This window comes from Canis lupus, chromosome 36 (assembly GCF_011100685.1).
Source record: "Canis lupus familiaris isolate Mischka breed German Shepherd chromosome 36, alternate assembly UU_Cfam_GSD_1.0, whole genome shotgun sequence".
Taxonomy (NCBI): Eukaryota; Metazoa; Chordata; class Mammalia; order Carnivora; family Canidae; genus Canis; species Canis lupus.
Window position 1 is genome coordinate 15,128,412 of NC_049257.1, and position 21,667 is coordinate 15,150,078.

Consider the following 21,667-nt stretch of genomic DNA (forward strand, 5'->3'; position numbering starts at 1 on the left):
TACCAAGCCACTTTGTGAGGATCGGATGCCATGACTCTTGCTGTTGGAGCCTAATTGGCTCCTCCCCTGTGGTTAGAAGCAGACTGGGTTTGGGACCCATCGTCAAGGAGCAACTGATCTTAAAGGGGCGTTTTCATGGAGTCAATCTTGGGTGACTTTATTTGCCTGTCAAGCTTGCTACCGATACTTAAAGTACGTGAACTTCCACAGGGCTGTGTTCTTAGTAAATAGGCAAAGTGAGTTTGCAGTCAACAAAGTGAGTTTGTTGACTACTTAGTGTGATTTCCACACGAGGCTGTTCCTGTATGGATGGAGTTTGAGCTTGGCTAATCCTTGCAGGACCCAAGACCTGGTCAGCAATGAGCGCTATACTTTGATGCCTGCTAGAGTCACAAATTCCTCCTACCTAGCAGCCTAGACTTTGCACATGGAAGTTGGAGACTGGTGTACAGCGACCATCAGGGAGGCCTGCTCGTGGTTACCAGACCCTGAGCAGGAAGATCTTAGATCTTTAGCTTTCAAACACTTACCTCCCACCCCAGCAGCAACCTAGAGAACTGTCCAGTCATGACCAGACATCCTCTTTGGCCCTTTTGCTCCTTCTTATAGTACTTGTATAATCTCCTCTTTTAGAATCATGTTTTAAAAGGTATTTCAGAGTCATATTGCCCATTCCTCCACCTTCTACCCCCATTACTTAAGAAGGTTTCAAATACCTTTTTAAAAAAAATCTACTTAAAAGAGGAAAATGAAAAGTACCATAATGCTGCTAATTAAGAAATAATACTCTTGTTCAGAGAGGTGCCTGGATGGCTGAGTGAGTTAAGCTGACTTCACCTTAGGTCATGATCTCAGGGTCCTGGAATCCAGCCCTAGTTCGGGCTTAGTGGGGAGTCTGTTTCTTCTTCTCCCTCTGCCCACTCCCCTGCCCCGCCCCTCATGCTTGCTCACATGCACGCTCTCTCAAATAAATAAAAATAATTTTTTCTTTTAAATTTTATTCATGAGAGACACAGAGAGAGAGAGAGGTGCAGAGACACAGGCAGAGAGAGAAGCAGGCTCCCTGCAGGGAGCCTGACGCAGGACTCGATCCTGGGTCTCCAGGATCACGCCCTGGGCCAAAGGCAGCGCTAAACCGCTGAGCCACCTGGGCTGCCCAAAAATAATTTTTTTTAAAAGAATATTTTTGTTTTGAAAGCCCACCGCCCCTAATCTTGTGGTACATTGCACATAACGAACTTTTCTCTCCATCAGGAAACATCTGTATGGATTGTTTCATTACAACCACACAATGCTTGGACTTGAATCACTTCCAGATCCTACTGATACCTGGGAAATTATAGAGACCATAGGTAAAGGCACCTATGGCAAGGTCTATAAAGTAACTAACAAGAAAGATGGGAGCCTGGCTGCAGTAAAAATTTTGGATCCAGTCAGTGTAAGTAATGGTAGTAAATTGCAACCACAGTGTAATGTTTTGTGGACATTGAGTTTTCAACTTCTTTCCTCTAGGGATGATTTTCATGAAACCTGGCATGAAATCTCAAAATGACTCATGATTTGTCAGCTCATCTGAATGAAGGGACTCCATTTGGAGTTAAAAAAATTCCTTGAATTTCTGTTTCTTGTCCATATTACTGTTGTTTTTGTTTTGACCTTTTGGGTTCTTCAAAAGTTATTTTCTTGGAAAGAGTAATGTATTTCATTCCCTTATATAGAGTCTTGTGTTTTTGTAAGTTACAAAGTGATCTAGACTTGTGGTATTCATTCATCTTAGCCTGGCATCTTTTTTCAGAGTGCTGAACACCTAGGCTAAGCTGGGTTGGGTCCCTTCAAGCTACTTCTCCTTAACTGCTTTGAAAATTCAGACATTTTAAAGTAAAAATAAATACTTATAATGGTATTATTAAAGAAGAAAGTAATAATTGATATAATAATTAGACGGTTTTAATTGGGATATGAATGTCCATTGTTAAGTATTTTCAAGATACAGTAATGATGACATTAAAATTACAGAATAAATATGCTTTATTAAGTGATATCATACCTGTATTCTTCCTCACATGTTAGACTTAATCCAGCATGCATTTTTTACCCTGTATAGGATATGGATGAAGAAATTGAAGCAGAATACAACATTTTGCAGTTTCTTCCTAATCATCCCAACGTTGTAAAGTTTTATGGGATGTTTTACAAAGCGGATCACTGTGTGGGAGGACAGCTGTGGCTGGTCCTGGAGGTAAGAGACTCCCATTGGGTAACCATCCATTTAAACAGAGCACCAGGGACAAGCAGATGCATTGTTGCCTAAATAGTGTAAGATACACACGTGAGGAGTTGGTCCCTCCTGTGCATCACAAGTACCTTACCAGATGTGACTTTCTCCTCTGTGATTTTTACAGGTAGGCTGTGTACAGAAAATGTTCACGTTTCTCTGCTGCAAAAGTTTAGTAATCTTTTCTTCTCATACAGAGTGTATATAGGAATGCAGTTGGAAAAGGATAGTTTTTCCTTAAGCTGGGAACATTTCATAGAAAACATGTTCCAGTTGATGGCAATTCATTTTCAAAAATTGCTAACCCAGGGTTTATTTGGCGTGGCAAGTTTGGATTAGCCCATTCATGTCCATTAATCTTCATTTTAGATTGGGTTCCCTTAAAACAGACTCTTGAGCATCACCTGTGGCAGATTTATTGGCGAGTTCTTGGAGGAGCTAGACCTGGAAGTGAGGAAGGCAGGACTGGGCAGGGGAGACATGGAATAGCAGTGTGATCACAACAGAGGCCTCTGCCCATTCTCCAGAGATGGAGAGCGTCCTGGATTGTATCTCTGCATCAGCCGGTCAAAGCTATGTGCCGCCTTGGGAAGGGGTGTGACTTAAGGGGAAGCAGTTTTCTGTAGCTGGTGGAAATTCCTAGTGAGTGGTACCGCCAGGAGCTGGGAGCAGGGAACAGCCAGTATTCCAGGCAACGTCTGCTCTAAAGAGAGAATCTGAGAGGAGCACCACTGTATTCACTGTAATCCTGCCTTTTTGCTTTTTTATTAATGGTAATGAATGTGTGTATCTGGCTGCAAAAGAGTCCGTTCCCTACAACTCTATTCCCATGAGACTTAAAGTGGCAAAGATGTAATAATGACAATATATGAAATTAGTATATTAGGATAGGTCTCTTGCCTCATGCTCACTAGGCCCACCCTCATTTGTTGTGAATTCTTCTCTGAACAGAGATGCTTCTATGCCTGACTTCACATATGCAGCACAGGAGCATGTGTACACATGAGAAAGCTTAAGAGAGAAGCACTAAACAAGAGGTCAGGCCTCGATACATCATCTAGCCTCTAGTCCACATCTTTTGCCTGGCTCTGAAGAGGCCTGGGCATGGAACAATATATACTGGCTGCCATGGCAACCGTGTGTAGGGAATTCATTTGTTATATTCAAATGGGATAATCTTCAGGGAAACCAGTTGGAACATTTCTGTCATATCAATTGCCTTCCTCAGAATATAAATATGTAACGGGTTTTGGTTTGCAGAGATCATCTTTGTCTGTTTGGTTGGCTGGTTGTCATATAACATATTGTTATAGTATCTTCTTTTGGATTTTATTATTCCCTACCCTCTCCCTGAGAATGTATCTTTTATCCTGCTGATGAGCTCTAGAATGACATTAATTTTTAAAATGCTGCTTTTCTTGGGACATGGAAAGTATGGTTTCTAGGGTCTCTGATTATATTCTTCTTCAGCTCTTTAAGATGTTTTAAACCTCATTACAATTTAATAATGGAAGTACAGTGATAAGAAATCTTAGATTCAGTTGGTTTTTACCCCCTGACTGATAGAGGCTCTGTATTCAAATGTGGAGAACTGGAACTTCCAGGAATTTTCTGATGCCTTAAAAGGGGCCTCTCCCCTTGATGTGACCAGGTAGGCAGATGGGCTGCTCGTATCTGTGGTCACTTGGAGAATAAATGGCTTTTCCTGATGAGGAGTGCTTGAACATCAGCCCCTCAGGTATGGGCAAGTCAGCCAGAAAGGGCTGGGCATGGCCTTGAAAGATGAGAAGGAGCCCGGAACTATGAACTAAGCCTCCTGCAAATGCTCCCCTGCAGACTATCCTTTGCTTTTTTTAGGATGACCACAGGCAGATAATGAGGCTGCCCTGAGATACTGAATTATTCATATCTCAGCAATACAATATGCTGACATTTGTACCTTTTTCAAGTTGTTTCGGACCATGCCAAAGTTGGTAGTGCAGGGAACCAGATGTCCAGTGCAATCTTTTCTTGTCCTGGAGTGGGATGTCTTTGCCATGCTGCTGGGTGGTGAGGGATGTCCAGAGCCTACAATATGCTTATAGAAAAGGGACTCCGGGGCTCTTAGAACTGCCTGGAACTTCGGCCTTTCTCAGGTCAGCTCCCTGGTATTCATTTGAGGAACAAAGGAGTTCCAGGGAAGGAGTTACGTGGCAGAACTGGGTGGAGAACCACACTTCAGAACCTTTCTTCCATCATGTGTTGCTACTGCTATGCATCATGTGTTGCTACTGCCTATGCATCTGCTGGGTCCTTGGAACACAGACTCGGCTTCTCTGGCTGGGATCAGCAGTTTCTGGACACACACACACACACACACACAAACACACACACACACAGCAGGAAGACCATGATGGTCTACATACCACCTTGACCATTTTGCTTTATTTGCTGTTTTTTTAAGGCATGCTTTAGGAGACTTACACAATAAAATTATGGTCTGTTTAATATTGTTCTTCTTGCTGTGTATATGGAGATTAAATTTATGTTACTTTTGTTCTTTCCTTCCTGAATAAGTTAGAGGACCAGTGCGAAGCTATTCTAGAGGATAGAAAAATGTTATTAATAACCCCCTTAAATCACCACAACTCTGAAAAGAAAAGCAAATAAAAGTGTCATTTCTGAAATTCATTACTAATTATTAGCAGAAAGTAAACCAAAGCTTTCTTTCATGACAGATACCTACTACATTAGAAAGGTATGGAGAGAAAACACACATCATAATGTTTTGGAAAATTTGTGAATAAGTTTAAAATATATTAAATTTTAAAAATCTGTAAGTCCTGTTATTTCTCACCTAAATTAAATATAGGAATTTAGACCTTTAAGAAAAATATAATACTCAGAAAAAATACCTAGTGTGTGTTAAGGCATAAACTACTTTTCTCTTTTTTCCTTTTAGCATAAAATGTTCAGCAGATAGGAACTATTAATTTAAGCACAAATCACATGTTCATCTTAAATGGTTTGGAGTTGAGAGCACATAAATGAGGCTGTAAAGTAAAATATATTTTTTTTAAGTAAAATATTTTTAAAACTGGATAAAATAAATAGCTTTTTTAGAAAAATCAGTTTTTTTTTTTTTTTTTTTTTTTTTTAAATCAGAGACCTGTGTATAAGTTCAGTAACTAAGCCAGGTTGAAGTGGGGGAAGACACCTTTGTCCAGTTTTTGCTTTATTTAAGGGCCTGTGTTTAAGTCCAACATAGGCCTGAATATCATTGTAAGTGTTATACTTTAAACCATTTTCATCCACTGATACTGTGGCATGAATCAAGTTTATCACCTTAACAAAACAGGGTTGTAGCAGGGCTCTGATGGATTGGGATATAGGACAAGTACGTTTTGGATGGCCAGAGATGGTTAGCAAGCACTGCTTCAGATGCTAGCTTCTGGCAGGGTTCTAGAATGAGAGTCACTGGATTGCTGGGGATCAGGAGGAGAGTGTAGAACCTTTGGGAGTGGAGAAGAGGGGGACCTTTGAAATGCAGCAGAGTTGCCTCCTATGCACATGTACTGTGCTCAGCAAAAGCAAGAGAGAATTATAAGCTGAGGAGTGGGAGTGACTCTGCCCACCCACCACCCTCCTCAATAAGCATGTGACCTGGAGAGAGATGATATGGGAGGTGAGTCTCCGGGCCCACCTACCTCTTGGGGTGGTAGTGACATAGCTTTCATTGTAGGTGCAAGCCATTGACTTCACCTGGTGTTGGCAAAATGAACACTATCTGCCCCAACGGTGTGGTGGAGAAATATGTTGTTCTGGCCTTACTGAGAGGTGGACAGTGTCCAACACAGTACTTTCTACTGTTATACAGGGCTCTTGTCTCACAAGTTGAAGAATAAATCTTGCAGACACAAAAGGGTGAAGCAAAGTGAGAGTTTACTAAATGAAAGTGAAAGCAGAACAGAAGGAAAAAGCTCTCTAGAGTGAGAGGGGTTCTGAATGGGTTGCCATAAAAAAAAAATATATATATATATATATACACACACATATATATATATATAAATGAATGGGTTGCCATTGTGGGCTTTCAGTGGCAGTCTTTTATGGAGAACTGACTGGGAAGCTGTGGCCTTGAGATTCTTGTGCTATCTGGGTTTGAGCAAGTATTATTGATAACATCCTTATTGGCTTACTTCATCTTTGAGATCTTGTCATTTTCTGTGATTATAATACAACTGTCAAAAAAAAAAAAAAAAAAAAAAGTACTCTCTAACATTCAGGGCCAGTAGTTTGTTCCCATTATCCCTGGGTTTGTCTGTCTCAGCATTTCTCCACTTCTGAGATTGCTGTGAGCTTGGTCAGGTAGCCCCCTGTGTGAGCCAAGTCAGGGGGGTCAGGAGCCTCCTATCTCTCTCTGTCTAGACCTTAACCCTTTCCTTACTCACTAAGGCATCTTACTGAATAATTTTGATGATTCTTGACCTTGCTTTATGTCCTCTATAACCTAAAATCCTTGAAAGATTAAAATCCATTGAACAAAAGGGCACTGAAAAGAAATTCCTGTTAATTCTGCAGTCTGACTAGGTCAAATCAGCATGCCAGTACAGAATCTACTTGAAAGTTGGAGCTTTGACTAGAATAAAGGTCTGGTGATTATAATGCATGGGCCATTCTTTAATAACATGGAGGAAAGTTGATGGCTTATTGAGCAAGGAACATTTTATTGCTTGAAATTATGGCCATCTTAGCAAATGCACATACTGTGATTGAATCAATATTCAACGGTGTTTGGGAAAATAGATGTGGTACATAAATGATTTTTCTATTTTTCTTGGTTTGGAGCAAAATGCTCATTAAATTCTAGATGCATCCAGCTGCCACATTTCCTCAATGTGAAAGCCGTACGAAAGAAAGCAGGGATGGAGACACACCTCTGTTTTTGAATCTGCTGGCTGGCAGAGTAGGTGGGAATGAAGGGCTGCATTTGCCAACCTTCGGGGTGGGGCAGGGGGGGTTCGTTGCCTTCTTACAACTCTAAGGGGATTATTTATTTGATGCATTTAATTGTAATGTCTTGTCATGCTTTTGAAATGTTCATTTCATTTCACTGAACATTTACACAGGTAGGACAGTTGTCAGTGTGTACCTGCTTTCCTTTTTTTTTTTTTTTTTTTTTGTACCAGGTACCCAAAATCCTTCTTCTGTAACCCGCAGGGCTGCCCTTTAAAACTTTACTGGAGGGCTTTTCAATTTCACAGGACAGCTTCCTCTAAAGGTGCTGTGAGCCGTTTAATTATATGTTTTTTTTGTGAATCACAGGAAGTCACACAGTTCTTAAACTCTGACATTTAGTGAACAAAAGGTACCTACCAAGTAAGATCCTTTTGTTGTTTTTAAATCCACAGCTTTGTTTTGATCCTGCTACCGAAATGGCTGCTCTTAATCTCCCTTTATAGGTTCTAGGAGCTATGAAGAGAGTTTCTAAGTTGGCTACCTATATAAGATATCGTTGAGTAGGCTTGTGTTGCAAAAGTGGCCACAATTAAAGTAGGGCAGGAAAGACTAAAATGAGGTTTTGGGGGAAAATTCCAGGGTTGTGTTAGCTTGGATCATCACCCAGCATTTAATTTAAATTTTCTCTTGTAGAGTTTTATAGAGTACTTGCAATTCAACAAAGCATATGCCTCCAGGAGACAGGAGCCAGGCTGAGGGGAGGTCCTGATGAAAGTGTTATAGTGCCTCGCATTCCTATTACTGCTTTTGATGTGGTTTGAAGTGGTGAAGTTCAAAGCCAATGGCCGAGAAAGAATTCTTGAGGTGTCTTTGGTGCAAAAAGGCCATTTTATTAAAGCATGGGAACAGGACCTGTGGACAGAAAGAGCTGCACTGGGCGTGTGAGGTGTGACAATTATATACGATTTTCTATCCTTGGAGGGGAGGGTGATGTTACAGGTCTCCAGGAAATTGAGTCTGTAGTTTTCCTGAGATTGCTTTTTTCTTGTAAATCATCAAGACAGTTGCAAACTGATGGAGACTCCTGTCCTGCATGATTGCGATCTCTATCAGTTAACCATTTGTTTTTCCCTTTCCTTTGTTGTAGGGCAGCCATAAGTGCATGAGGAATGTTACATATAAACCACTGAGGGAGGGTGCAGGGTGTTAGCTTGTGCCTTGCCCTCAGCCTGCCCTCTGCTCCCTCATCACTTAGGCTTTAGAGGATCAAAGAACTTTATTGATATTTCCCTTAGTCTCATAAGATCCCTGGGCTCTCTGTCTTCTTCACTGTCTGCATCCAGTTGGCCAGAAATTATAGCAGATTCTATCTCATAAAAGCCTCCTGTATCTGTCTCTGAATCTTCATCCTCATGACTCTTGACTTTTTGACCCTTCCTTTCATGACTTCCTTTCATGCTTCTATACCTCCTAGCAGGTGTCCATTTTCTGTTGTCTTCCTGTTCTGTGTACTCTCCAGTCTGCTGTACAGGTCTTTCAGACTACAAATCTGAATAGAGACCTCTTGCCTTAAACCTGCCGATTGCTTACCATTCCTGTCCTGTGGTATTATAATACATGTGTGTATCATAATAAAATCTGTACTCCTTAGCAGGGCACACTTGTCATTTCCTGTTCCCCATCTTCCTTCTCCATCTCCCTGCGCTCTTTGTTCCAACAGTAGCTGATTATTTAGAATTCCCCTTCTTGTCCATCTACCATAAACTCATTTGTCTTTTAAATTCATTATAAATGTTACATGCTGTAAGAAGATTTTATAGTCTGTGTCCTCCTCACCCTGTCTCAGCAGAGGCCACCATTCCCTCTTTAGTGTCACCACACTCCCTTAGGCACACCCCTCCTTCCTTATGTTATATCCTAATTACTCGTGTCCGTTACTGGTAGTGAGCTTTTGGAGATCAGGGACTGTGTTGAATTCATGAATGACTAATAAGTCATAAACTGGACAGTCACAAACTTAAGAACAAGGAGGTAACTTTGTTCAATAACTGAACTTTGTTCTTGAGCCCCCAGCCTACCTAGAAGAGACAACTGATCTTAATTCATTCTGTTAAACTTAGTTCAACTGAGTGACTTCTTTGATAAGGGGCAAAATCTACTATTTATATCCCATTCTCAGAGTCTAAGTCAAAGCTCAACCTTTTGGGTAAAGGATCAGTTTGTTTATTTTTATTTTTATTTTCTTGTATATTCTTTCATTAGAGTTCGATTTGCCAACATATACCACGAGTGCTCATCCTGTCAATTCCCCCCCCTTAGTGCCCGTCACCCAGTCACCCCATCCCCTCACCCACCTCCCCTTCTACTACCCCTTGTTCATTTCCCAGAGTTAGGAGTCTCTCATGTTTTGTCACCCTTTCTGATTTTTCCCACTCATTTTCTCTCCTTTCCCCTATGATCCCTTTCACTATTTTTTATATTCCCCGTATGAGTGAAACTATATGATGATTGTCCTTCTCCAGCTGACCAGCTGACTGACTTCACTCAGCATAATACCCTCCAGTTCCATACACATCAAAGCAAATGGTGGGTATTCATTGTTTCTATAATATTCCATTGTATGTATATGTGTGTGTGTATATATATATATACACACCACATCTTTTTCGATTCATCTTTCGATGGACACCGAGGCTCCTTCCACAGTTTGGCTATTGTGGACATTGCTGCTATAAACATTGGGGTGCAGGTGTCTTGGCTTAAGGGTCAGTTTCTTTAGAGCCTCTTCTTTACTCTCCATTTTTCCTTCTCCCTCCCTGGGTGGCATCTGGATCTAGGTACAACAGATGCTCATGTAAAGCTATAGCAGTGAGGACAGGGGCCTTTTGAATTGTGTGGTGACCCCTAAGTCCCTGTACTATCTGACTTTGGTTTCTCCCCATGTCCTTGGTTTCTGATATTCCTTCTTATCCTGAGGTCCTCACTCTCTTTGTCTTTTTCATTTATACTCTAGTCTTGTTCCTGTCCCCAGATGGAGCATAAAGTTCTGAATCTTCTGTAAGTCCTGAGTGAGCTGTAGGGAACTGTTAAAATCCCAGCCTTGGTCAGCCTCACTCTCTTACTGCCATTTCCATTCAACATGGACACCCCTTTGTTGGCAAGAGGTTCCTGTGAAGAGGTCTCCCCTTAGATTTACAAATGAAAAGAGGGCTATTTTCTTTTCTTTCTTTCACAGAGAGCAAGTGAAGGCAGAGACTCAGGCAGAGGGAGAAGCAGGCTCCATGCAGGGAGCCTGTCTTGGAACTCAGATCCCCATCCCCATCCGGGTCTTCAGGATCCGGCCCTGGGCTGAAGGTGGCGCTAAACTGCTGAGCCACCCGGGCTGCCCTGAAGTTTCTATGATAATTGTGCCCTTGTTTAGAACCCCTCAAGTGGTAGTATTGTCATGTCCATCTTGTTCTCTCAAGCTTTCCAAGCTCTAGGTCACCAGCTCCAGAAGGGCTTTTCTTTTTCTTCAGAACTTCCCTTCTGTCATGTCATGATCATCATTTGACTCTCATCAGTTCTCTAGTATCTGTTCCTTGAAATATAGATTCTAGTTTAAGGAGTTCTGGAAAGTTATTTTTGTCTGTTGAAAGCTTAGCTTTTAATACAGATCATGGCACTAAAAATATATTCGTTGCCGAAGGGGATATTAGATTGAATATTGAATGTTATTTGCATGTCTGGGGTCATGTAAAACATTGTCATAATCAAAAGAATGTGGAATCCTTTGAAGACATTACCCTGGTACTCAGTGTTAGTACCATCAGAGTGATCAGTGTTGAATTACAAGTTGTATCTGACGTTGGTAATTCCAAGGCTAGATTCCAAGGACACTTTAACTGCAAATTGGTGGGACCATCGTAGCTTTCAATACATTTCGCTGCTTTTAAGGTGCCTCCTAAATCATTCCTGATAGTAATTTTGTTGTAGTTTTAAAGATTGCTAATTCTGTATTAGATTTTTAATCATATACTATTACTTTTGATCAATTTAAATAGTAAAAAAATTGGCAGATTCAGATCTAGGTTATTTTGATTGTTAATGTGTATGCAAGGTATCTGCCATGTATGTAGCAGGGAATGATACACAGGTCAAATAAAAACATCTCACCTTTGTTAAAACATTATAGGTATTTATAATTAGACGAGATCGGGCACGTTCAGGGTGGTATGGCCGTAGACGGTATTCATAATTATAGTGAAATAGATCCTAATGTATTATTTGATAAAGAGTTGTCTTCTTTTAAGAAAGGTGCTAATCGGGCAGCCCAGGTGGCTCAGCGGTTTAGCACTGCCTTCGGCCCAGGGCCTGATCCTGGAGACCCGGGATTGAGTCCCACATCGGGCTCCCTGCATGGAGCCTGCTTCTCCCTCTGCCTCTATCTCTGCCTCTCTCTGTGTGTGTGTGTCTCTCATGAATAAATAAAATCTTTAAAAAAAAAAGAAAGGTGCTAATCTGTGTTTATTCATAATTCCTTGTTTATGAAAAGCCAGTTGACTCAAGCAGACACAAACCAGGGGGACCCCCCTCACTGTTCTCTAGTTAACTCTCCCAAATCGCAAAGTACCAGAAGGAAACCTAGGTCTAAAGTGGGGTCTTATAAAAGAAAGGATGGCTCTGAGAATCTGAAGAAGGCTCTGAATTTTCTCAGCAGAAAAAATGCAAGATGTGTATACAACATGCTACCTACAATTTCAGGGTATTTACATGTCCTGCTCAAAACAAATAGAACCTTTGATTTAAGATGGCAGGTAGCAAGCCCATACCTGCATATTGACTTCTACAGTTAGTAAAAATTATCCTTGAAAACTCTTAAGTTTCCATGAAAGTATAGTATGCTTGGCTCATCTACTCTCAAATCTCAGTAATGTATTGTATAATACTTAAAGAGTAAATATGCAAGATATACTTTTACAGTGTTTTTCATTACAGAAGAAAAAGAAGGACATAAAGTTGCTGAATGCCTAAGGTTGAGTATGAGAAGGTTATATGCACAAATGAGGCAACTCTACCCCATAAATCTGACATATAATGGCAATTCTAGAAAGAACTGCTGTGGGGCTTCTGATGCCTGTAGTGCTAGCCCTGGAGACAGGAGGGTTTGAAATGAAATTCATTTCCTCCCAAAATGTCAACAGCATTCATCTTTGCCTCTTCTGGTCTTCTCTTATCCTTAAAATATGTGCATGTTTTTTTTTAATAGACAATATTCATGTAAAATGAAAAATATCCAGTAAGCCACCATGATTACTCATATGCTCTCTTTCAAATGTCTAAATAATTTGTACTTTTATATTTTACTTGACATGTACTTTCACTTATAAATCATTACCCTGAATAATACACATAAATACACTAGGTTTGACTATATAATGTAAATTTGAAGTTTATTCCAACCTGGAGTTTTGTGATCTGTAAATTTACTACATCAGGTCAATAAGCAGTTTTTCTTCTTAACATCTTTTTCTTTTTCTTTTGTATGTGTTCTCCTGCTGTATCTCTCTCCTTGGCACCTCCTCTTGCAGTTGTGTAATGGGGGCTCAGTCACGGAGCTTGTCAAAGGTCTACTCAGGTGTGGCCAGCGATTGGATGAAGCAATGATCTCCTACATCTTATATGGGGCCCTCTTGGTAAGAACCATCAAACTGGGGATGACATTAGAGGGGGCAATTTGTAATCACTGATCACCATTGTATATTAACAAGTGGAAATGGCCCGGTAATATGCAAGGTGTATAACAGCAGGGAGGTGTAGCCAAATGTGGATGTTGATTGGATTTTTAAAGGTAGGGTAATTGTTTTAAAATAACCATTCAAATTTCCCCTTTCTCTTTCCTGTTGTTTGGTGGTGGTGCGATACTATGCAGGGTCTTCAGCATTTGCACAATAACCGAATCATCCACCGTGATGTCAAGGGGAATAACATTCTTCTGACAACAGAAGGAGGAGTTAAGCTCGTTGACTTTGGTAATGACTGCTTGTCGTTTGTTTTCATGATGTGTGCACTTTAGCCCAAGGCAACAATTTATTGCAGTCTCAGAAGACTGGGGCCTCTCTGCTATCCCATAGGCTGAGGGACTTTTCCAGTCAAACAGACTGGAGAGTGGGGGGTTTACCAGATGGATCACCCTAGGAGATGCTGTTTGTTAATCTATTTTCAGCTTTAGAAGCAGTTTTATTAAAGATAGAAAATAAAAGTGTTTCAAAAGAAGAATTTGATGGAAAAACTTAGGTTTTCTGGGAAGAATTTTACGTCTCAGGGCTGTTGTCTGTAATTTACATTTCGTCATTTCTTCTTTTGCATATGAAAAGAAAGCAGTTTGGTCTTTCAAATGACTCTTTCTAGCCTCAGGCATTCTTACTCCCAGTGAGCAGAAGGTAAAATAGTCCTTTGGGTCTGGCAGCTAACATCCCTTTAAATTGTGATTATTGCAGCTACATGTGAGGCTGGTTCAACTGGAAACATTAACAGGAAATGGAAGTGTGAGAGGAAATGCAGAGCAATATTACCTAAGGCCAGCGACCTATTAAATATCTCCTTGGAACATTCATATATTGATATTCACAAACCAACAAACCATTTGGTTTTCCTTTATAAATTATTGAATGATCTAATCTTTTTTCTTTAAAGATTTATGAGAGAGGCAGAGACACTGGAGGAGGGAGAAGCAGGCTCCATACCAGGAGCCTGACGTGGGACTCAATCCTGGGACTCCAGGATCGCGCCCTGGGCCAAAGGCAAGCGCTAAACCGCTTGAGCCACCCAGGGATCCCCTGATCTAATCTTCTAAACGTGTTCAACAACAATTAGTACTTCAGTATGATTGTTACAAATAATGAGAAAACATTTACAGAAGCACTTTTTAAAATGTTCTTTATAAATGTAAAATAATAGGAGAAAAGATTGATTTTGAATATCCATTGTTTTATTCTTAAGAAAGAATTCAGTTTTAAAATGTATCAGTGAATGATTTGTTCAGAAGAAATAACTCAGAAATAAATGAAGTTACTTTAGGTGTATTGGTTTATTTTCTAATAGGGTAAGAAAAGAAAATTAGCAGAGGGATACTTTGTTCAAGTCTTATGCTCCTCCTTCTATATAAGGAATGGTGTAACCTATGAATTTGCTGTGGATAACATTAGAGATATATTTTACACTTGATCTGAAGGGCAGTCAATGTATAGTGAGAGAGCCTAGAAGGATGAGGATGGGGATTCATGCTGATTTAATCTACTCCCCAGTTTTGTGGTTTGAAGTGAGTCTCCTAATCTTGCTAGTAGAACATCCTAAACTTCCAGTTGCTTCAAAAGAAATTTCTAGAAATTAAAAACCGAAAAGTAAAGTTTTTTTTTAAACCAAAACTATAGGGCAGCCCTGGTGGCTCAGCAGTTTAGCACTGCTTTCAGTCCCCAGGGCGTGATCCTGGAGACCCGGGATGGAGTTCCACGTTGGGATCCCTGCATGGAGCCTGCTTCTGTCTCTGGCGCGCGCTCTCTCTCTCTCTCTCTCTGTCTCTCATGAATAAATAAATAAAATATTTAAAAAAAACCAAATAAACAAAATTATACTAGAGAATTTGGCAAAATAAATTATCCATGGCCAATAGAGTTTAGAGAGCCCTCTTTGGATTTCTAATAAAGAATGTAACGTCCGGCAGCCACCCATCCAAAACAACCCATGACAAATCTCTGCCTGATTCAGGTTTCTAAGTTTTCATCATCAATAGCATTAGTAGCAATGCTTGTTATTCTGTTAATGGCTGCCTTAGATTTCTGCTTGGTGTAAAAGAATACCTTATATTTGTAAAATATTTTATAATTTTTAGGTTATTTCACATACGTTTTCTTATTTGATCTTTTAGAAGAATCCTTTGTGTTAGATGTAACAGGTATCATTATCCCCAATTTGAGAATAAGAAAATTGAGGCTCAGAGTGAGGGGATCTGCTTGAGGTCATACAATTAGGGAAAGGCATAATTGGGATGGAAAATAGGTTTTCTGACTCCTAATCCAGTACATCTTTACTTCTACTTTATTCACGCGTTATATAAAGACAAAAGCTGTCTGAAAACTACGATAGATAAAATACGTTAGAATTATATTAAAATTCAGGTCCTTAGCACTGAGCCCTAGATAATAATATTATTAGTCAACTTCTTTTTCCATTTGGCAAACATGGTTTTCTTGCCAGGTTTCCAGGCTTCAAGGTAAGATAAGGGACTAAAACCTTTTTATGTTTACACTGATGCTCTATTATAGATAACACATGCCGATTTTTTTTCTCCATAAAATGAAGCACCATTTTAAGAAAGAAATCACCTGAAATAGTTTGGAAATATAATAGGAAGATATTTTGGGTTTAGTTTTTGATATTTTCTTTTTTTTTCAAGATTTATTTATTTATTTGAAAGAGTATGCACATACGTTGGGGGAGGGGCAGGGAGAGGGAGAAAGAATCTCAAGCAGACTCCCCTCTGAGCTTGGAGCTGGATATGGGGTTTTGTCTCAGGACCCTGAGGTCATGACCTGAACCAAAACCAAGAATTGGATGTTTAACCGACTGCACCACCCAGGTGCCTCTTGGTATTTTCTTTTGATTCCAGTTTTGTAGCAATACAGATAGGAATGTTCTTTAGCAGAAAAAAAAATTCAAATGATTTAGATAGAGTGGTAAGTGCTCCCACACAGTTATTGGCAAACTTCAGTGTGTCAGCTGAATCTGACCTGCCTCTTGTTATATGACCTGTGAAAGAAGAATGGTTTCTACATTTTTAGATGATTGGGGAAAAAAGATCAAAATTTTCAAAAGTGAAAATTATATGCATCTATAAATAAATTTTTATGGAGACACAGCTACTCTCATTTGTTTCTGTGTTGTCCATGACTGCTTTTTTGCTCTCCATTGGTAGATTTGAGTAGTTATGATAGAGACAATAAGGCTTTCAAAGCCTATTGACCATCTGAGCCTTTATGGAAAAAGTTTGCCAGTTTCTGGTCTAGCATCCTCCTCTGTTCTCTGCTGAATTACAATACCCTTTTCTTATAGGTGTCTCAGCTCAACTCACCAGTACACGTCTACGGAGAAACACATCTGTTGGTACCCCGTTCTGGATGGCTCCTGAGGTAGGCAGAAGGCATTTATTATGTTTGTTGAGTGTGTTGGCACTATTCCTTTTTATGGGAAAGTCATATGCTTCACAGAATTTTCAGAACTGTAAGTTCTGTTTTTGGGGAGTGATAATGAGACACATAATCTCAGAAAAGCAGGGTTAAGTCATAGCTAGCCTATAGGTTACCTTCATGCAATTAGAAAAAGGTATTGCTTCCAGAAAATGCAGCCCTCTCTGGAGACAGGTCATGGCTTGGCAAGTTCACCCAGCCTTTGTGTAAATTAGAAAAGGTCACCTTCCCTGCATAAGTGCAGCTCAGTGACACATGCTTGGTAATGAGAAAGATTTAAGCTCCAAGCGGAGTACAGCACTATATGCAGAGGTGCTGGTTGTTTTTTGTTACCAGGTAGATAGCAGCTTCTCTTGTGTACTTTTTTGGATCTCTAGTAAAACCTGGGATTTGGTTCTAATTTAGTTTTGGCATCTCACCCTCTGTGAGATGATGTATGTAGTAGTTTGGGGAATTTTCCAGCCAGATAAGACTTACCCTGAAACACTGGTACAGCTTTGCTTACCTAGTCAGCATTTAATTCCACAGTACTAAGGCCTGTGCCCTGAGCAGATCTCTGGATTTAAGGAAATGGATGCTTTTAATAAGAGGACTCAGGCAGTCAACCCCCTAGAGGCCCTACCTTCATTCTGTCCCCATGGCTGTTCTTCTATGAGACTGTGCAGGTGGTCTCCTAGCAAAGTAATCAGTTCACACCAACTGATGAAAGTTTGTCTGTGGTCCTCTTTCATACTTGGGTAATGGATAGGCCCATTTTGGGTAATGGATTGGCCCATTTTGGAGAAAAAGAAAAGCCCTGCAGACTCCAGTGTTTATGCAAATGTTAAATGTTTATTTAAGATTCTAAAAACATTAAACTAGATATAAACTCCTTGTGCCTTATATTTATAGAACTATAAAACTAAAAGGAAAAAATTTGTTATGAAAAAGCAACAAACCCGGTATCATTCAAATAAACACTTTTAACTTAATGAGACAAATGACACTATTTTATGAAACTCAGTTGTCCTTTGTAGTATGACTGTATTTTAGAGCATGACAGCATGTATTATTTTAAGTTACTTTGTTATACTTACTACTATGTACCATGTGGTGACCCAGTTCTCCCACCACTTGACTTTATTTCAGCTAGTGTGATCTTTGTTCAAACAGCATCCCTTTGGTCTCTAACTGGTACATTTCTGTTGGCTTATGCCTATTTAATAACTAAACATAAATAGGGGTACTGAAATTGTGAGGCAAATGGTCATCCAGATGATTTGGAATATGTTATCACTGTTCCTCCCATTTTATTGCTAATAAAATTATCATTGCTACAAAAATGTAAACATTTTCATAGGGACTTTGTGAATCCCACTTTGAGAAACCCTGTAGGACAGAATCAAAACTTCTTTGGATGGTGAACAAAGAGCATTTCATGTTTCAGCTTCTCTCTCCCTATCCAGCCTCATCGCAGGTTACTGTTCTCCAATTTACTTGTGCTTAAGCCTCAAGAGTAGTGAACAAACAACAAGTTTACGCCAAATCCATGTTGATAGAACATTCCTTTAAATCCTTTCATGCATTTTATCTTCTTGAGTAGCCCTCAGAACACTGAAACATGCCTCCTCAATCTTCAAGTCTCAGCTCAAATGCATCTCTCTCTTATAGGAAACCTTCCCTAATCCCTGGATGACACTGAAGCTCCTATCCCTAAATTTCTGTTGCAGCCTTTACAGCGTCCATTAGCATACTGCGATCATCCCATTGTAATTGTCAGCAGGGTCTAGGGATGTCCAGCTCTCATCATAGTGCTTGATACAGAATAAGCTCAATAAGCATTTGTTGGATAATTGAATCCATTAGTAAAAAGAAGCCAAAGGAGAAGATGAATTTTGAGGGTAGTTTGAGGAGGCTTTGGTATTAACAAATTTCTCTGTAGATTTTGATCTATCTGTTATTAAAGCATAACTTGATACAGAATAAGCTCAATAAGCATTTGTTGGATAATTGAATCCATTAGTAAAAAGAAGCCAAAGGAGAAGATGAATTTTGAGGGTAGTTTGAGGAGGCTTTGGTATTAACAAATTTCTCTGTAGATTTTGATCTATCTGTTATTAAAGCATAACTGAAGGGTGACATAACACAGAGATGGTGTTGTTCTAACTCACAGGAAGCTGGTGTTCCCAGAATCACAATGTAAATAAGAGAAGACTGCTCTTGGCTTTCTACATTTCTCAAGAGGTGTTTGTGACTTCAGTTTCAGCCAGGTTGAATAAAAATATGTGGAATGTTTCTGTAAGGGGCAGTTTAGTGGTCTGTGGTGAGCCTCGGATTGTCTGGAACCAGTTGTGTTCTCAGCAGGGAAAAGCCAGCATGGCATTCTACTGCTGTAGTGGTTAAGTTGAAGTAGGCAGATGGCAGTGTGGAGACTTGGACAGTGCCTTTTGGCAGCAAGTGCCTGATTGCTCATGCATGCCTCAAAGATTCTCTCAGGATGTGTGCTTGTGCCCGGTATGCTCTGGGTCCTAGCCTGCAGTTCTTGGGACTCAAGCCTACACAATCCTTATGTTTTTTTATGTGTTTTTTTTTTTTTTTAAGATTTTTATTTATTCATGAGAGACACACAGAGAGAGGCAGAGACACACAGGCAGAGGGAGGAGAAGCAGGCTCCATGCAAGGAGCCCCATGTGGGACTCAATCCGGGAAATCTGGGATCACACCCTGAGCCAAAGGCAGCTGCTCAACCACTGAGACACCTACGCATCCCTCATGTTTTTATTTTCTAAATGGAGAATTACTTTTTCCAAAAATGCTTCTTTTTGCATCATAATTCTCCATAAGAATGTCCACAGGAATAATCTTCCATGCAACAGTTTGATTCCACAAACGTTTATACTCTCCCTGGTGAGCAAAGCTTTGGGTCAAAGAGCAGTTCTTGAAAGTAGATAATCAGCAGTGGTTCAGATGAACATTGTCTTCATATAACAGCCTGTACAATATATTGATTTTAATATGCTTTCACTTCTCTAGTGTGAATAAGTGGTGTTGAGATTAAATATGACAACAATGCATGCAGAGCCAGTACCAGTGGAATGAAATCATTGCAAGTGACCAGCACTTTTATTTTGAAAATACAGCTGAAATATCCTTGATTCTATCTAATTTTGAGAAATGGAACCAAATGATTCTTTTCCCAATTTTATTTCCATTTTTATTTCACTAGCTTGAATAGCTTCAATAGGCTATACTCCAAACCAGGTAGGTAATAGAATGTGACCATACCACAATCACATGTTGATGAGCAGTCCAGATGCACAGTTCACTGGGGCAGCTCAAAGCTGCAGCATAAATTGACTCTAGGATTGTCATCCCTCTTCACTTATTCCCTCTCACTGCCCGATTTGGATACTACTAAAGTTGAACAATACTGGGTAAAAGTATCAACTCAGCAATATAAAATAAGAAAAATTCTAGGGGTGCCCATTATGTGATAGTACTTCATACTATGACTCAGAGAAGATAAGAGGGAAAGAAAAACACTCCACATAGAAAACTGTATTTAACAGATTACCTTAAGCAAAGTGACTTAATAGGAAATTAAGTTTCTTGAGTAAGGACAGAGGTTGGTGGTTGCAGTTTGTTGGTTCAACAGCTACGTGAAGCCATCAATAATCCAGGCTGTGACCACTGCAACCTGCATGGCTTCTCTGAGGGACTAACTTGGGGGCAATTGTGACAACCTTGCCTGTGAATATCTGAGGGGCAGTAGTGGCTCCAGCATCCCAGTAACCACCAGGGAAAGTACCCCTGGTACAAACAGACATCCCCCTTTACTTCCATGAGGCTGATCCTGTGTTAAGATTCTCTTCCTGTTCTGGGGTTAGAGGCTGTCTTCTCTGTGTTAGTTTTCTAGGACTGTCATAACAAAGTAGTACAAACTGTGACTTAAAACAACAGAAATTCATTATCTCCCAGTTCTGGAGGCTAGAAGTCCGAAATCAGGGTGTCAGCAGGATTTTGCTCCCTCTGGAGCCTCCAAGATCCTTTCTTGCTTCTTCCTAGTGTCTGGTGGTTTGTTGGTATTCTATGGTCTGTGGCTGCATGTCTCCAGGATCTTTCTTTGTAATCACAAGGCACTTTCCTGTGTCTCTGCCCTGACATGGCCATCATCTCATAAGGACACCAGTCCTTGGTGTACTAAGCATGACAGATTGCCTTCCCACATGGGTATTCAGCAATTCAGCACCTTCAGAATTTTTCTGTCCTACCTGATCTCTAGCCAAGTGTTAATTATCTCCTGAGATGTTTGACTCAGGTTACCTCTCTCAACCCTCTGATTACTTTGAGCCTCTGGTCTCCCTGCCTCTTACTTTAGCCTGTATCTTAGACATACATATATGTATTTTTAGCACGGTCTTCCTATTAGCCATGTTTATTGTCTCTTTTCTCCTTTAATGTCTCCTGATAGCCAATTTCTTATAATAAATAATATGTGTAATAGTATCACACATTTGCTTAGAATTTTTACAAATATATTTTTTTAAATGCTCACACCTATCTGTGAGGATGCCAGGCTAAGTGCCCAGGGACTCTTAAGTGGATAAGTGGATAACTGTGACTAGAATCTAAATGTTGTGACCCACTGAACTAGAAGATTTCCAGTACAGCTTATGTCAGTGATTGGTATTGCTCAGCTAGTATTTGCATTACATGCATGCCTGGTAACATCCTGGTCTATAGCAAAAAGGGATACAAGTCTACTTTATGTGTATTTATGGTGATGGTGGGGGGTTTGGGAAATGGATCCTTCATCTTCCTTTCCCACAATCACATATAGCAAAGAATTAAACGCTGTTTGTAAATGACTAAAACTCAGGAATAAGGACAGAAGTGTCAATATTTTTATTTGGGACATTTGTAGACTGTTAGAATAATGCCTTATAGTTAAGTGATATGCATGGGTGTGGCCAGCCTGATTGGTAAAACATTGAAATACTTCCATTCTGGATGGTAAGTGGCTGGCATCCAGGGCCCCTGGAGTGCTCCAGAGGTGCCTGTCTCTTTCCTTCTGACACCCTAGATCTCCTAATGGTTTGATCACTACGGGTAATATCTGGCAAGCAGGGGACCTCAAGGACCAGCTTCAGTGCCATGAGCCAGCTGAGTGTCACATAGTTTGAATACTGCACCGGCTAAGCAAATGTATGGTGGGAAGGAGACTTCCACTTGTTGAGGATCCGTTAATGTA

The 21,667-nt window shown here is 40.1% G+C and overlaps 1 protein-coding gene across 15 annotated transcripts in view; it reads left to right on the plus strand.

Moving 5' to 3' along the window:
* MYO3B (myosin IIIB) overlaps positions 1–21,667 on the plus strand; it is a 430,360-nt gene that overhangs the window by 18,387 nt on the left and 390,306 nt on the right. For 13 of the 15 annotated variants that reach the window (XR_005384676.1, XR_005384677.1, XR_005384679.1 and 10 more), the window contains 5 exons: positions 1,255–1,438; positions 2,105–2,239; positions 12,784–12,888; positions 13,125–13,224; positions 16,304–16,380. Coding sequence is in view for 11 of the 15 variants with exons in the window: in XM_038584790.1 (XP_038440718.1) it covers positions 1,255–1,438; positions 2,105–2,239; positions 12,784–12,888; positions 13,125–13,224; positions 16,304–16,380 (601 nt within the window). In the remaining 4 variants the exon portion in view is untranslated. Of the gene's footprint in view, positions 1–1,254; positions 1,439–2,104; positions 2,240–5,751; positions 5,940–10,818; positions 11,150–12,783; positions 12,889–13,124; positions 13,225–16,303; positions 16,381–21,667 lie in introns of those variants that run through there. The other 2 variants (XM_038584798.1, XM_038584799.1) reach the window with 2 other exon arrangements.